This window comes from Neolamprologus multifasciatus, chromosome 14 (genome assembly GCF_963576455.1).
Source record: "Neolamprologus multifasciatus chromosome 14, fNeoMul1.2, whole genome shotgun sequence".
Taxonomy (NCBI): domain Eukaryota; kingdom Metazoa; phylum Chordata; class Actinopteri; order Cichliformes; family Cichlidae; genus Neolamprologus; species Neolamprologus multifasciatus.
This window is the reverse complement of record NC_140452.1, coordinates 37,365,530-37,382,843: the sequence shown is the minus strand read 5'-3', so window position 1 is coordinate 37,382,843 and position 17,314 is coordinate 37,365,530. Positions and strand designations below refer to the sequence as shown.

Below are 17,314 nucleotides of genomic sequence, written 5' to 3'. Positions count from 1 at the left end.
TCAGCCGAATGAATAAATAACACCATATAATTCAGTACAACCAAACCACAGCAAAACTGTACAAAATATAACCAGAACGACTCAGCCACACAGAGCCAATCAGAGCAGGATCACAGAGTGCTGGGGCGCACAGTTCGGAAAAGTTGGCAGTGCTTTGCTGAGACAATAACTGCATGGGTCCAAACCTCCTCTCACACTAACACTGGCACAAAACTGTGAACCAAAAATCAAACAAATAAAGAAAAATCAGCAAAATTGAAGACATGCCCTGAGAGCTGACAGAGGTGAAACTGACAGCTGAGGTGAAAAGCAAAGGTGAAAGGATCGAGGAAGCCTCAATCAGCCACACATCTTTCTACCCTGACAGAAAAGGTTAGTGAAAGCTTCATTGTGCTCTGACAGCAGGATCAGAAGGAGTCAAGGGGAGGAGAAGTGGGAGGCAGGAGGGGAGGAAGGGACTCAAACTTAAAGGTCAACTTTATCTGCTAAGGACAGGCCAAACACGGCAACATCGCTTTGGGATTCTTTTTCATGGATCACCTAAAAAGGATGCTCTTATTTGGTGTGTGTTTGTGTGAGCGTGCACATTCATGTCTGTGAGTTAACGTGTTCAAAGTGTTCAATACCAGAGGCAGAGAGAAAAAACCGAAAAGCAAAGAAGGAGATGCTTACAAACTAAACAGGTCCAACCTACACTGTGCTGCCAAAGCCACCGTTTCTTTACAAAAAACTGCTTTACCAATTTTGCACAGGCACTGTTAAAGGTGGATGACGCTGTGTCAGTGATAAACAGAAGTGGAGAGCTGCAGATTTTATATATACTGTTACATGTCTAACACTTTTTAAAAAAAAATGATATTCTTCATGTTTTGCCTAATTATTAGAGGTGCAACGATACTCGTATCGATATTGAACCATTCGATACAGTGCTTTCGGTTCGGTACACATATGTATGAACAATACAACATTTTTAATTTATTTTATCAACTTTTCTTCTGACGATGCTGTCTGTGTTGAGCGCTCAGTGGATCTGCGCTTGACTACTCTGCCTAGGCTGCACTGTCGAGTGCAGATCCAGTGAGCGCAGCGCAAGCTAGCAAGACAGAAGCTAAACTCATTGCAACATGGCAAATTGAACCTCCCCCACCCTCATTCAGATCTGGCCTTTGGAACTATTTTGGTTTTCATGTGATGTATGACCCTGAAGGTAAGCGCGTCATGGACAAAAGTAAAACAGTATGTCGGATGTGCCACGCAATGCTCAATTTTTGCTCAACATTGGTGGGAACTAGTGCGTTAGCGCAGTTAGCTCGTTAACGTGTTGGCTGTCCAGCCCCACGCACGGGGCGATCCGCGGTAGCTCGTTAACGGAGATTTGCCGCGTTGTGGCGTTAACGTCATTTCAGATTAACGCTGACAGCACTAGTGGGAACACAACGAATATGACTGCACATTTACTCCGACATCATCCTAGTGCAAAGACAAGTGGAAGCAGACAAAAACAACAAGCACGCATGCTACAAACTTTACCCGAGTCATTTAGACAGCCGTTAGCACATGATTCTCCTTATGGGGACCTGATATGTTTAATATGCTGCTGAGAATATAGCCCAGAAGAAGCGTATAGTAGAGCTTTTATTTTGGAAAGAGACATTTCTCTGTAATAAACTCTCTTTTCCAAAGATGAGGGATTTCTCCATCAGATAGATTTATTATTTTATTACTTTGTTGTTTCAGCAACATTAAATTTAAGTTTGAGTTAAAATATATATTTATAATTTTAATAAATGACAAATTAAAAAAGCATGAACATTTTTTTGTATCGAAAAAATATCGCACCGTGACACCAAAGTATCGAACCGAACCGAACCGTGAATTTTGTGTATCGTTGCACCCCTACTAATTATGTAAAAATGATTCACATTTTAGATTTTATAACATTAAAATCTTACAACATTTTTATAGCCTAAGTTCCTGCAGCCCTGAAGCACACGCCCCACAGCTTGTGTGGATTGTTGGGATTCTACTTGCCTGGAGGTCTTTAATGTTGGGGAAGGGAATTCCAACGGCGACTACTGCCCTGGCGTTGTCGTCCGTAAAATCAAGCCCTTCGCTCACTTTACCCCTACACACAGCAATCAGCAGTGCACCATCTGTATCAAACAAACACACGCCATGAGCCGTGAACACGAAGTGGGAGAAGGCGTGTATGTGGTACGCAACTATGTTCAATTGGTACGACTCATTCAAATGGATGCTGGGCAGATCTAGCATCCATTTGAAGGATTCATTATCCAAGTTTTTGGATAGTAAAACAATTTCTGTCATTTACTTTTTTAGTCTCTAAAAGTCAGAGTCTGTGAATAAAAATGGCTGTAATTCTAAACACAGATGTAACAAAGAAAGCAGAGATATCCCCAACAATCATATGACCCCCTATGCCTCCCATTCTACTTTTAAATACTCTAGGAACAACAAGTAGGCCTGCAGTGTGAGAGCAAAGTGCTCTAATGGGGTGATATGGTACTATAGGGCTGCCACAAACGATTATTTTGATAGTCGACTAATCAGATCATCATCCATTGGACGTACAACTTACAGCTTATTGCACCAGCAGCATCTGCTCTTATATAACTATCATTAGCTTACAGCTTGAAGTGTTTAAGGTGTGTGCTAACTAAAAATAAAGACAAGATGATAGTTTATTAAATTTTAATGAAATCTGCAGATTGTTTTGGTGAAGTTTAATAAACTCCTTGCTATCTAAAATATAACAGGACACCAGAGTAAATTCTCGAGCATCTCACACTTCTGATAATCAGCTGTCTGCTTGACGTTTATTCTGCTGTGTGAAAACTATAACTTTAATCTCAGCCAAACCGATTTACTCAGGAACAAATAAAATACTGAAAAAAAAGCCAAACAATAACATTTTGAAGTTATCTAAGTGACTTATATATCATGTTTAACCTGAGTAGCGAAAGACGGCGGTGGGTTTGAAAACGATTAGCCGGGAGTCCGGTGTTCTCACGGCTCTAGTGAGCCTAGCCCCCGGCTAGCTATCGAGCTAGTGGCTAACAGACGTCTCCGAAAACGTCGGAGCGCTTTTGAAAATATGTGGTGTCTTGATAAACTGAGCAGATATTTGAGGTTTACACAGCTACATTCTCGCCTGAAAATATGTTAAACATTTATTTTGTGACCCAGAAAGAATAATAAGAGTAACATTAAAACTAACTAGCTGCCGCCATTGTTGGAAACTGAGCTGGGCTGCGCTATGAATTCTGGGACACAGCTTCTTCTTCTTCTTCTTCGGGGTTTAACGGCAGCTGGCATCCTTGTACATGCAGTGCTGCCATCTTCTGTTTCAGTCCGTTATTACACTCTTAAATCCTACTACTTATTCCTGCGTCTTTTGGGATCTTACAAAGCTTCAAACGACGCGTCGACTATTAAATCAGTCGTCGACGATTTTGATAGTCGACATAATCGTGATTAGTCGACTAATCGTGGCAGCCCTATATGGTACTACAAGGTCATTAAGATAACCTTAATGAGCTTATAGATCTTTGTATAAGAATAATATCAAATCACAGCCATTGACAAGCCCCTTTCTAAAGAAACAATCAGTGTTATTCACTTCACCTGTCATTGGTCATTGACCAGTTTCTTATTAAGATTTTATTTTTAATTTTATTATTCAACTGTAAATGATGCACATTGAATCACTAGTAAACAGCAGCTGTTCCAGAGTCAGCATAACAATGTGTATCAGTCTCACCTTTTTCTTCACAGTATTTGATGGCACTGTAGTACGTGTGAAGCAGCTCATCAAAATCTCCCTTGCCTCCACCACCGCGGGGCTCTGTGATCACCGTTTTCTGTTGCTCTAGCTTGTCCCAGAGACCAGTTTTGGTCCATCGGTCTCTCAGTTTATCCAGCATCTGATTAGAAAACAGGAAATACATCACCACAGAGGATTTTAGCAAACAATGTCCATCCATCCATTTGCTTCCACTTCTCCTTTTCAGGGTCGCAGGGGGCACTGAAGCCTATCCCAGCTGTCATAGGGCGAGAGGCGGGGTCCACCCTGGACAGGTCGCCAGTCTGTCGCAGGGCCAACACACAGAGACAGACAACCATTCACTCCCGCATTCACATCCATCCATCCATCCATCCATTTTCTTCCGAACCACCTCACTGACTCCTTTCGATGTGGAGCAGCAGTGGCTCTGCTCTGAGACCCTCCCGACTGGCTGGACCTCTCACCCTATCTCTAAGGGAGAGGCCAGCCACCCTTCAGAGGAAGCCCATTTCCGCCACTTGTATTTGCGATCTCGTTCTTTCGGTCACTACCCACAGCTCGTGACCACAGGTGAGGGCAGGGACGTAGATCGGTAAATTGAGAGCTTCGCTTTTACACTCAGCTCTCTCTTCATCACAACAGACCGGTACAGCGTCCGCATTACTGCAGCTGCTGCACCAATTCGTCTGTCGCTCCCTTCTCCCATCACTCGTGAACAAGACCCCGAGATACTTAAACTCCTCCACTTGGGGCAGGGTCTCGTCCCTGACCCGGAGTGGGCACTCCACCCTTTTCCGGCTGAGGGCCATGCCTTCAGATTTGGAGATGCTGATTCTCATTCCCACCGCTTTACACTCGGCTGCGAACCGTTCCAAGGCGAGCTGGAGGCCATCACCCGATGAAGCCAACAGGACCACATCATCTGCGAAAAGCAGAGAAGAGATCCTGAGACCACCAAAGTGAAAGCCTTCCACCACTTGGCTACGCCTAGAAATTCTGTCCATAAAAATTATGAACAGAATCGGTGACAAAGGGCAGCCCTGGCAGAGCCCATCACCCACCAGGAACGAGTCCGACTTATTGCCGGCTATGCAAACCAAGCTCTTGCAACGGGGAATCACACTCCTCAGCCTCCCTGGGAAAGTCTATGCCAGGGTGCTGGAGAGGAGAGTTCGTCCGCTAGTCGAACCTCGGATACAGGAGGAACAATACGGTTTTCGTCCTGGTCGCAGAACACTGGACCAGCTCGTTATCCTCTCGAGGATAATTGAGGGTGCATGGGAGTTTTGTCCCTCGGGGGGGTCCTGTGGGGGGTGCTCCGGGAGTATGGGGTGTCTGGCCCATTGCTACGGGCCATTCAGTCCTTATACAACCGTATTTCACAGGCAGGTGTGGGCAATTCCTTCGTTATGTCATTATCAATTAAGCAGACAAAAGGCCTGGAGTTGATCTGAGGTGTGGTGCTTGCATTTGGAAAATGCTACTGTGGACAGAAAACATGTGGTCAAAGGAGCGCTCCATGCAGGTGAAACAAGCCATCCTTATGCTGCGAAAATAGAAGAAAAACATCAGAGAAAGTGGTACAATATTAGAAGTGGCAAAATCTTCAGTTTGGTACATCCTGAGAAAGAAAGAAAGTACTGGCGAACTCAGCAAAAACACCTGGAAGTCCACGGGACATAATAGTAGTGTATGATCGCAGAATCATTTCCATCTCTTCACAACAGCCAGTTACAACACTGTCCAGGAGGTCGGCGTATCGATATTCAAGTCTACCATAAAGAGAAGACTGTGTGAAAGTAAATACTCAGGGTTCACTGCAGGCTGTTAGCCACTCACTAGGGCTGCCACAAACGATTATTTTGATAGTCGACTAGTCACCGATTATTTTTGCGATTAGTCGACTAATCAGATCATCATCCATTGGACGTAAAACGTACAGCTTATTGCACCAGCAGCATCTGCTCTTATATAACTATCATTAGCTTACAGCTTTAAGTGTTTAAGGTATGTGCTAACTAAAAATAAAGACAAGATGATAGTTTATTAAATTTTAATGCCATTTGCAGATTGTTTCGGTGAAGTTTAATAAACTCCTTGCTATCTAAAATATAACAGGACACCGGAGTAAATTCTCGAGCATCTCACACTGATAATCAGCTGTCTGCTTGACCTTAATTCAGCTGTGTAAAAACTATAACTTTAATCTCAGCCAAACTGATTTACTCAGGAACAAATAAAATACTAAAAAAAAGCCAAACTATAACATTTTTAAGTTATCTAAGTGACTTATATATCATGTTTAACCTGAGTAGCGAAAGACAGCGGTGGGTTTGAAAACTATTTGCCGGGAGTCCGGTGTTCTCACGGCTCTAGTGAGCCTAGCCCCCGGCTAGCTATCGAGCTAGTGGGTAACAGACGTCTCCGAAAACGTCGGAGCACTTTTGAAAATATGTGGCGTCTTGATAAACTGAGCAGATATTTGAGGTTTACACAGCTACATTCTCGCCTGAAAATATGTTAAACGTTTATTTTGTGACCCAGAAAGAATAATAAGAGTAATATTAAAACTAACTAGCTGCCGCCATTGTTGGAAACTGAGCTGGGCCGCGCTATGAATTCTGGGACACAGCTTCTTCTTCTTCTTCTTCGGGGTTTAACGGCAGCTGGCATCCTTGTACATGCAGTGCTGCCATCTTCTGTTTCAGTCCGTTATTACACTCTTAAATCCTGCTACTTATTCCTGCGTCTTTTGGGATCTTACAAAGCTTCAAACGACGCGTCGACTATTAAATCAGTCGTCGACGATTTTGATAGTCGACGTAATCGTGACTAGTCGACTAATCGTGGCAGCCCTACCACTCATAATCCTCAAAAATAGAAAGGCTAGATTGGACTTGGCTTAAAAAAAAGCATCTAAAAAACCAGCACAGTTCTAGAAAATCATTGTTGGACAGAGTAAACTAAGATCAACCTCTAACAGAATGATGGCAAGAAAAAAGTAGATGTACTGATTCTTTTATAGCGCTTTTCTACTCTCCTGGAGTACTCAAAGCGCTTTATACAACACACCACATTCACCCCATACACACCCATTCACACAAGCACTATTATCTATACTGTGAGTGCTTTCTAACTATCATTCAAACGCATTCACACTCCGATGGATGCATCGGAGAGCAAGTTGGGGTAAGTATCTTGCCCAAGGATATTTGGCATGCAAACTGGGGGAGCCAGGGATCGAACCACCAACCTTCTGATCAGCAGCTGACCTTGTGGAAGTGGAATATCCTTGAATGGTCAAGTCAGCCTTGATATTAGCCCAACTGAACCTGCATTATACTTGTTGAAGACTAAACTTTGGACAGACCGGCCTACAAAGCAACAGCAACTGAAAGCCGCTGCATCCAAAAGGAGGAAACCAGCATCTGGTGATGTCCACGAGTTCAAGACTTCAGGCTGTCATTGGCAGCAGACGGTCTTCAGCCAAGTATTAGAAATGAACATTTCCTTTTCAGCTTTAATTTGTCCAACTGCTTTAGTTCCCCTTTCTGTTCAACCCACTGAATTAAAGCTGAAAGTCTGCACTTCAACGGCATCTGAGTTGTTTCATTTAAATTTCATTGTGTGATGCACAGAACCAAAATTAGTCCAAATATTTATCAACCTAACTGTATATCTGCAAATAAGCAACCCACCATCTTCAAACAGTGTCAATCTGTACCCTGTGCAAGGTACCACACTGTGAAATATTAATACACCTTTGAAGTCTAAAACAACCTTGCAACAAGAAAAGCAATTATGTTTGCTCCTGTGTCCTCACACTGCTTGGATTTCTTCTCTCGACTTTAACTTGGCAGAAAGCTGATGTATTTAAACCTCCTCTGCAATAAAAATCACTGTTGCTGTACTATTGTTAGCGCAAAAAGTCAGCAGCTCTCCGGGGAGGCACATTGATCTAAAAGCCCTCATCCAAGCCCCACTCGTGTTGGTCCTGTGCAGATTACATCCTTGAATAAGCATGGCTTCACAACCAGAAAGAGGCTTCACTGGCGTGGAAATGTGTTAGAAGGGTCAAATAAAAGTTCTTCTCATAGTCAGCAGAAAACTTCTTAATGGGTTAATAGTGTCGAACTGTCGATCCCGAGCTAGCTGCAGGTGAGACCTTCAGATGGGAGGAATGCAGAGGATATTTGCACACTTGTAAACCAATTGTGTTCACCTGCGTTGCAGCCAAAACACCACAAACCAGCAGACCTCAAACAGCACAGAAGTTTACTTTTTGGGTTTTGCGCAGTACTGAGGAAAACAACAGAAGCAAATGGGACAGCAGGGGAGCGCTGATATATTTTTGCACTCCAGTGTGACGGCACCACACCGATCAAACGAAGCATGGGAAAGATTTCATCAGGTTGGTGCCTACTAAAGCAAGCGAGGTCAGAATGTTTGCATCAATAAAACATGACTCACTCACTAAATATGCAGCGTTACATCAACAAGGACCCCCCTTACGTGCATCTTCAACTCAGCAAACTGTTTGCCCTGCAATTGCTTTGCAGTGCAGTCTTAAGCGAGAGATGAATAATTCAGGTTATGTACTTTAGGCTGATCTACCACTAAACAAAACAGCCATTATCTGCCAGGCTGCACTTGGAAAGCAGGTGATTCCACATGGAGATGAGTATGGAGACAAAATGTTCCTACTGATAAAACTGATGTGACGGAGTCTGACAGTGTTTTATACTCACTACACAAAAGGTTGGGGTTTGTATTTTTAGCAATGAATAACACAAAGGGCCTTTCAAAATAAAGGTTTGTGGTGAATACTTTAGTCGCGGATCAGTTTGGGCAATCTAATCTGATTGGTCTCTGTATTGTCAGCTAAACATGATGACGATCGTCATAGTTCATCAGAAGATCATGCGATTTTGATCCTAATGCACAGACAGGAGGCCAGTCTCGACTACAAACTGATCGCCTGGGCAAAAAGGCAAAAGTCCTGCAGAGAAATTAAACAGAGGCCTTGGTAACAGCACTAGAATCACCATCTGGCAGTTAGATAAGCCCTTTTCCCACCTGATTGGCCGAGACATGGAAGTACAACATTGGTCCAATAGAGGACTGTGGTGGCGTTTTTAAACCTGTCGACTGCAGCCCCAAAAGGATTTGCGTCCTACAGTTGTGTCGTGTCATTTTTGCAATTTCTTTTTAAATTTTGGTAAAGATTGTACAGCATACATCATTAATGCGTTAAAAATAATGAAACGAAACAAGAATTGGGTGCTTGATATTTAATATAATTCTGCCTGATTACTTCACTCTTCTTGGCAGAATTAATACAGTTCATATAAACTGGTTGTTTTCCCGGCACAGACCCAGCATGGTCCATAGTCTGACCACAGCAGCAGACCTGACCCTGGCTTTCAAACCTTGTGTTACTCATGTGTGGTTCCTCAGATTTACAGAGTTTTTGTATATAGTGTGTAAATTTGTTGACACTGAAACAGAAGTGTGAGCTGATTTATTATTTTCTTGTACCGTTTTCTCCTGTTTAGGGAGTGTAGCACGTTGTTTGGTTTTTGTTTCACCAAGGGTTTTAGGTAGCACCTCCTTTCCTGAGTTAGCTTGTTTTTGTTTGTTATTTTGTCCTTTGTTCACCCCAGGCTTCAGTTTTCAGTGTAGACACAAATAAACCACCGTTCACTTCAAAGGTTGGCTTCTGGGTATGGTTCACTTCCTTTCTACCCCTTATGTTGTGTTCCTGTACCCCTAGACTGGGGCGTAACATATGGGATCATTTTCCTGTTGGAACACAAAATTGTGTCCAAGTTTCAACCATCTAGTGGTTGATCTGAGGTAAAGTTAAAGAGCTAGTCCTCCTTCATTGTTCTACTTTATGAAATGTGTTAGTCAGTCTATTAGGGGTGGGGGAAAAATTGATACTGTGTAGCATCGTGATACTTTGTTTGCTAATAATGTATCGATACAGGGACAGCAGAAATCGATATTTTGTTACAAAAAGGTTTTTGTGCTCTGACTTCAGAGCATGTTGATCCTTTTTCTGAGCAAGAATCCTGACATTCCTTCACTGTCCAAATGTGTTTAACTTGTTTTTTGGCAGCAATAAACACGACAGTTTACTTATTTTAATTTAAGACATGTTTTATTTTAATTAAGTTTAAAACTTTTTTATTTAATGTAAAATTATATTTTGTTTTAATTTACTTTCAAATTCTTCAGTTGCTGAAGGGGCTGCATAGTTTTCATAAACTGCATAGTTCAGAATAGCTATAATTGTACCAGATGGTTGATTCAGTTAAGTTGGACTAGACTGTAATACAAACCGTTCAGTTTGTCAACAATCAAACTGAAATGAGAGAAAGACTGAGTGTGAGACTTTGATATTAGAGAAAATGATGATTGATAAAGTTTACCTTTATGTACAGAATCTGAATATCACAAAATATTTTAAAAAATTGCAATAATATCGTATCGTGGGGTGTATGGTGATTCCCACCTCTACAGTCTATGACTGCTGTCAAACAAATCCTTTTATACTAGCAAACAAAAAATACCGGTTGCAGTTAATTATGTTCACTGGGAAGAAGTTAAAACGTCTTTGGCAAGTTACTGTAGAACCTTCAGCATTATTTTTTAAAAGATTTAAGTGATTTTATGTATTTTTCACTCTGTGTGGATTAAACGAAATCTAAAATCAATTCAAACTTCTGCAACATCTATCCTGTACAAACAGATTTACCAAAGTTGGAATCGCCAAATTACCACGACATTCACACAAGGACTGTGGATTTTTCTTATTTTTTTAAACACAATCATTTTTTATCAGCTTATATCCTTATACATGCTGTCTTTGTACTATTCCACTCTCTTCAGTTTGAAGATGAAGTACCATAGGAACACTTGTCTTGTTCTTTAACATATCTGTAAATGGGTTAGTATGGAGTAAAATGTGTGATGCTATCAGGATGCATGGCTGCATGTGTGAAAGTGACCATTGTACAGTCAAACAAATCTTCAACACCTTCAACAAACACTTCCAACCACGAGTGTGAGACACTCAACACAGAAACTGCAGCCACCAAAATGACAGACATGAGCAGCATCGTGAATAATTCAGGGACATCATCTGAAGACCTGCTGTTTAGATGTCAGACCTTGGTTATAAAATGTTAATCTAACGAATAAAACAGAAAATTCTCCCATTCAGAATTTTATCATCAACTTAATTTAAGGAAAATAAAACAAGTGAGGCTCACCAATTCAACACTATGGAAACTATACTCGGTAAAATTGCTCATTTTTATATTTGTATAGGTATATATAGGTTAAAAAACCTCTAATTATAATTATGTTTCACTGCACATCCAGGAGAAAAGCATTTACTTGAACTTGTTTCTAAAAAGCAGCAAAGCTGTCATTTAAAAGTGAATTTATCTGTAAACTACCGTGTTTAGACTTCAGCAGGGATCTTACAGCAGCAACGTTATGATGCCCATACAACATGAATGGGAATGAGCAGTATTTAGCACATAGGCGAGCACAACAGTGTTAATAATGCATTGCCCTTTCTAGGCACGGTAGGTGCAACGCTCGGCCTCTGCCGTTGACGCAGTAAAGTGGGCCAGATCCTTCTGCCAACTGGGACGTGGTGGTGAAACAACGCGGCGGAAGCAGTGAACTGTAGTCTTTCTCGCACTTTTACACTTCCCCTCTCTTTCTCCCCTTACTATCTCTCCATCTTTCACCTCCTCTGCATCTAGCCTCACTCTATCTCCTTTCCCAGATCCCCTGTGTCGGTGAGCTACGTGGCGACACATCAGAGCTCCTCTAGTGCCTGCTGAATTATGGAAAGGGATAGGAGGCAACGGCATTAATGAAACATGCTGCTAGGAGCCACATTTCGCAGTGGTGAGGGGAGACGTGTTGTTGCGGCTTAAATTATTCACTCTCAAAATATCACAGCAACCATCACGCCAAGACTGGTGGCGAGAAGCCACCTGCCACCTCTGAGATGCCGCTCTTCCCTCGTCGTCTGCCCGGCCACATTGGCGGCGACAACAGAACGCTGCAAAAACGCTGCATGCTGCCCAAAGAAGAGGATGTCATCTGCTGTGACATCATCTAATTTTCATAAGAATAAATGTCAACTTAAGTGTTTTGAAGCATTATTCAGTTCATTTCATTTCATTATAAAATGAGTCATGGTCGTAATCTCCACTTCGATGCGGTGGATCCGCTCGAAACTCAAACCTTTACTTCATCAAATGCCTTCCAAGGTGATTATAAAATAAAGTCCAGATAATAAGAAGTGTCCACCTGCACCAATCACAGCCTGCCTCATTCTCTTTATTGAATAAATCTGAAGGTTTTTCTCCTCACAACTCCTGAGGTGTCTACCACAGTTGGCCTAGTTTCATAGACCCATAAGAACTCCAATGAATGCACTGGCAGATTATCATGTGACTGATCCATCTTCAGGTTGTGTCGTTGGACTACAAAAATATACAAAAAACATTTTCTCCATCCAACAGCTTTACATTTGTTCCAAACTCTCGAAAATCTCATTTAAAACCAAAGTGAACAAGAGTTCTGTGAAACATTGTTACAACGTTTGTGTCTCTGAGCCCATCTTTGCTACTTTGTTCATATTTAAAGATGCGTTTAAATATGAACAAAGACATAAATGTTTAAAGACATATTTTAATTTCGAAATGTTGCTTTCGTTTTAAAAGGCATCACCAAACAGATCACACGTTGTATTAAGACAGAAAAAAATAGCTACATTTTTACTGGAATCACAATATGAGAGACGCTTTTAGAGTTTTCCTAATCATAAAAAGCTGTTGGGGGTTTTACACACACATACTCACAGTGCATAAAGAAAGACGAGTCTGTGCAATATTTTTGCCATCTGGTAAGCAAAAATGTACTTCATGCTTGAGTAAATTAAACGTCTTAACCAAACCAAGCAAAACCAAAGATCTTATATGCAGGAAGGTCAAGGAAGGAATTTCAGGGGCACCGAAATTATTAGTTTATTTTATATGTAGGAAAAACCGTAAAATGACATAACGCTGTGTGCATATCCACATTAGATATATTAGAGACTCCCATCTTCGGTTTTGGAGTTAAACTGTTGGTTTGACAAAACAAGCGATTGGAAAATTCCATCTTGAGACTTGGAAAACTGTGACGGTCGTGCTGATTATCCAAAATGCAGAGCAGCGCTGCCCTATATTTGTTTTTATATGATCTGCATATGTATACTTTGTTTCATTTCATTTGTTGCAGTCACGGTGACACGAACAAATCTTTGCTACAGTAGATTAGGCCGCAAAGAGATGACTCGAGCACCATTTAATATGTGCTTTTTAACTCTGAAAATATGAGCCTTCCCTGAAAAGAAGCCCCAACTTAGTCAGAAGTCTGAAGTTTCCACTGTAAAAACTCAAATAAAACATCATCTCGGCTCTAAAACAGCCAGCAGGGATATGCTACACTGACCCGCGCTCACAGCCTCACATGTGGAGCTGTGATTGGTGCTGCTGAGGACAGCGGTGTTGCTGGGTGTTTGCTCTGCAGTCCGCTTTGACTTTGATTTGACACAAACTCGGCAGAGCCGAGGCGCCGGCGCTGGGTGCGTCTTCGCGCAGACAGTGAGGCGACATCACCTAATGGCCCTTATCTCGGTCTCCTTTAAAAGCATCTTTTATTCCCCACCATCTTTTCACCTCAGCAAAGCTTTTTTCTTTTAATAAACCATCAGGCTCCCACGGAGACCAGAGACCAGACGGCAAAGCCTGCTGTGGTTTTAATGGGCATTAACTGGGGGACAGTTGAAGCCTAAGTGTTAAAAAATCCACAGCCTCTAAGGGAAACTGTGATTATGGGCTTACATGTTTCTTTATAAAGCACATATTGCTAACGTCCACTATAAGTCATTTTTTTCTAGTAAAACACTTCAAACTGCACCAACCTGTGTACTGTTGACTTGTATGTGTTTATGTGTGTGAATGTGAGGGCAGCAGAGTCTCGAGGGACACTTCTTTGACACTGCAGGCACACTCGCCTCACTGCTCTCTCCGTCTATCGCAGAAGCAGCTTTGCACGAGGGCTTGATAGGCATCACCTAGACACACTGAACAGGGATGTCTGAAGATGACCTTTCTGTTGACTGTGCGCACATAAAACGTGCACATCGCAGGCCAGACGGGACTCAGCGGCACCAACGAGGCCTCCGCGGACTCCAATTAATACCCCAGCCCTTCATATCCCCTCATCTCCTCATCTTTAAGAGCTGACTGCAGATTAAATATTTATGCATCAGCACAGAGAGAGAGATAGAAGACTCCTACACGGCTATCAATAATAAAAAAACATCCCACAGCTCATAGTCGCTCCTCGGTTGGCATCAGAGGCTGACAAAAAGGAAGGTAAAATGAGAAAACAACAAGGCTCAGAGTCTTAGCTTTCCCTCGCAGTTTGCAAGCTGGTGTCATCGGCTCTTTAAGAGTGCAACTGGATAGCGAGCCAACAAGGACTGCAGAGAAATCAAATCAGCGATCACTGCGTGGGACATGCTGAAATTTAAGTCCAACATGGACCGCGCACACGTGCCAAAGGCAAAAGACAGAAATCCCAAAGGCAAAGCACAGCTGTGAAAGTCCTCTGTTTGACTCATCCCAGCAAAACAAGACATCAGCGACGGCTGGCTTTCACGACAGGATGCCTTTCATTTCAAACAGGAAGTGAGTGGAGAAGATAACAGCACGAGTGGAGGCCCACAGATGAGTGGGACACTGGCTGAATACGTAAGATTTAGGTTATAAAAGATAAAGCTGATGATGTATTCATCAAAATGATTGCGTGCGATTTGAGGCAAAAAGTTAACATAACGCGGTTTCTTTTACTCTTTGCAGGCTGCACGCTGAAAAGCACAACATGCATCGTATCATTACTCCAAATGTGACTGACAGTCAAGTATTTAAACATTTCACTGCTGTGTGGATGAGCCTGCATGCTGACTCACACAGAGACAACCACACAAGGACATCCGGTCTCAGTGACATACAACATACAGAACCAAGAACAGAAAATAACCTTTAACACACAGGGATTGTGCACATGTTGTGCTGTATATTCACTTCTGAGCTTTTAGCCATATTTAATATGAACATGTACCACTGGAACGCTACACATGACTGAAAATAAGAACAAAGCTCCACCTTGAGTGGTTCAGAAAAGATCAAATTGTTGGATGGTTGGACTTTATTATTCAAGTGACTTAAAAACATTTAGAGTGACTTTTATACGGTTTCCTGCAGTTACATGTAACACTTTGGTAGTGGACAAGCACACACGACGTCGTACGAAATCCACTCGGCTCTCTGTGAGCTAATGTGACAACTAAGCTACGGTGGACATGTAGGGGGGACAAAGCGTCTATGAGCGCGCTCTCAGAAGCAGCATCATTAACTGAAAGAGAAGACACTTCTGTGAGGATGAAGCCGTTTAACACGATGCTTACAAGCTCCTCCATTGATCAGTGGAGATCTGTTATAACATGCGATACGGCAGTATCTTCACAGTGGGAGTGGAAGGAATGCCGTCCCTTAAAGAGGTAACCTTTGTCGGTCACATGTTCTTATACACGCCAAAGCATTGCATGTTACCTAAATCTGTGGTCTCTAGCGCCTCCCAGTGTTAGGCTACAGCACTATGATTCATTTTCAGTGTAAATGTAACATCATGCAGAGGATGCTCCACACAAAACACATCGTTGAAAGTAAAAAGACAACAACAGTTTTATTTTCATTTATTTTCATTGAGCTTAATAAATAATGTTTAATAGTAAGAAGAAATAAAAATGCCTAAATTAAGTCATGTCTAGAATCTATTCTATTACCCACAGGAGCCAGAAGCATGACTGCAGATTAGAACTGAAGAGTCCTGAAGCACCTACAAAAAATGCTAACTGATTACTTTTACACACTAAACCAGGGGTCGGCAACCCGCGGCTCCGGAGCCGCATGTGGCTTTTTAGTCTTTATTTTGCGGCTCCGGGTGGTTTGGGAAAATAAATTATAAGTATTTAGCTGAAGTGTATTTTATTTGTGTTTAGTTCTTTCTAAATTGGAAGATTATTGTGATTTTGAAATATAAAAATAAAATTATATTATATTTTTTTTTCGTTGCTCAAAATAAGCGTCGCACTCGCGGAAGCCGGTGTACCCGCCGAAACGCCGTGCATTTACCGAGACTTTCGACCCCAGGTAGGCCAATTATGGATCTTTGGATCCACATTATGTCAGCAGCTGTTCTCCACCGTGAACTATGTTAAAACAAACACGCTCACACCTCACAGACGACAGCTTACAGTCCTGCGTAAAGATGAAAGCCCCGATTTGCAGATGCTGTGCGCAGAGGTTCAGGAACAGAAGTCTTATTGTAAACATATGACGGCAGACCCGACGATGTTTCCATGAACACGCTTTTCAGCATCTCTTTATCGACCACTTTTCACACACGGTTGCTGTACGCACACAGCCGGCTGTAGCTTTGCAGCTCACAGCCCGACACATAATAACACAACAGCATAGAGAGCACAGACTTTAAGGTGGCGAGGTGTGATTGCGGGTCCCGCTCAGGTGCGTCCGCCTCCCCTGCAGCGGCCCTGCAGACCACGCCCCGCTGCACGCATTAACCTGGTAAAATACATATTTAGGCAGAATTTTGCAAATATCTATTTTTTCAGCAGCATAGTGCTTTTTTTCCAATTACTTTTTAAAAGTCAGGTCGAGGCTCCAAAAGCCCAAAGGCGATATAAGGGTGGCTCACAGCGGTTTTTGTTTGCTGGATCATTTTAGTTCATCTTTCCTTTTGTTATATTTCTTTAAGAGTTCAAAATGTGTTAATTACATAAATAAAATGTAATTTTCTCTGTAGCACTTCATGGATTTCATAAGCAACACACCTTAGTTGTTCTGTGGATTCTTTTAAAAAGCAGTTAAAAACTTTTATGTTCAAACAAGCCTTTTGTTGATCTACGTATTTTATATTCTTTACATTATTTACATTTGATCTTTTACATTGTGTATAATGTCTATGGATTGTATTGTTTATTTTAATCTTTGTGTACAGCGCTTTGTGACTGCCTGTCTGTGAAAAGCGCTTAATAAATAAACTTTACTTACTTTAGTTGTTCACACAAAGCATAAAGGTAAAAAACATTATAAACAGTGTTATCTTCATTTTAGATTTCAAAAAGTATTTGCGGCTCCCAGTGTTTTCTTTTGCGTGGAAACCGGGTCCAAGTGGCTCTTTGGGTGTTAAAGGTTGCAGACCCCTGCCCTAAACTGTCTACACATTGGTAAATGGGCTGTTTCTCTCACAAATAAAAACAGCTTTATATTGTAAGGTTACAATCCTACAATCATTCAAAGAGAACCCCAACAATCAGATGCTTCCTATGAGCAAGCACTTGGCGAC

The 17,314-nt window shown here is 41.9% G+C and overlaps 1 protein-coding gene across 3 annotated transcripts in view; it reads right to left on the bottom strand.

Moving 5' to 3' along the window:
* brip1 (BRCA1 interacting helicase 1) overlaps positions 1-17,314 on the bottom strand; it is a 51,683-nt gene that overhangs the window by 13,282 nt on the left and 21,087 nt on the right. For 2 of the 3 annotated variants that reach the window (XM_085130742.1, XM_085130741.1), the window contains exons 15-16: positions 3,782-3,944; positions 2,032-2,153 (exon numbers count right to left, since the gene is read on the bottom strand). The exons of the other annotated variant lie outside the window; for it this stretch is intronic. In XM_085130742.1, the coding sequence (XP_084986868.1) occupies positions 2,032-2,153; positions 3,782-3,944 (285 nt within the window). The remainder of the gene's footprint in view (positions 1-2,031; positions 2,154-3,781; positions 3,945-17,314) is intronic. 3 annotated transcript variants of the gene reach the window in all.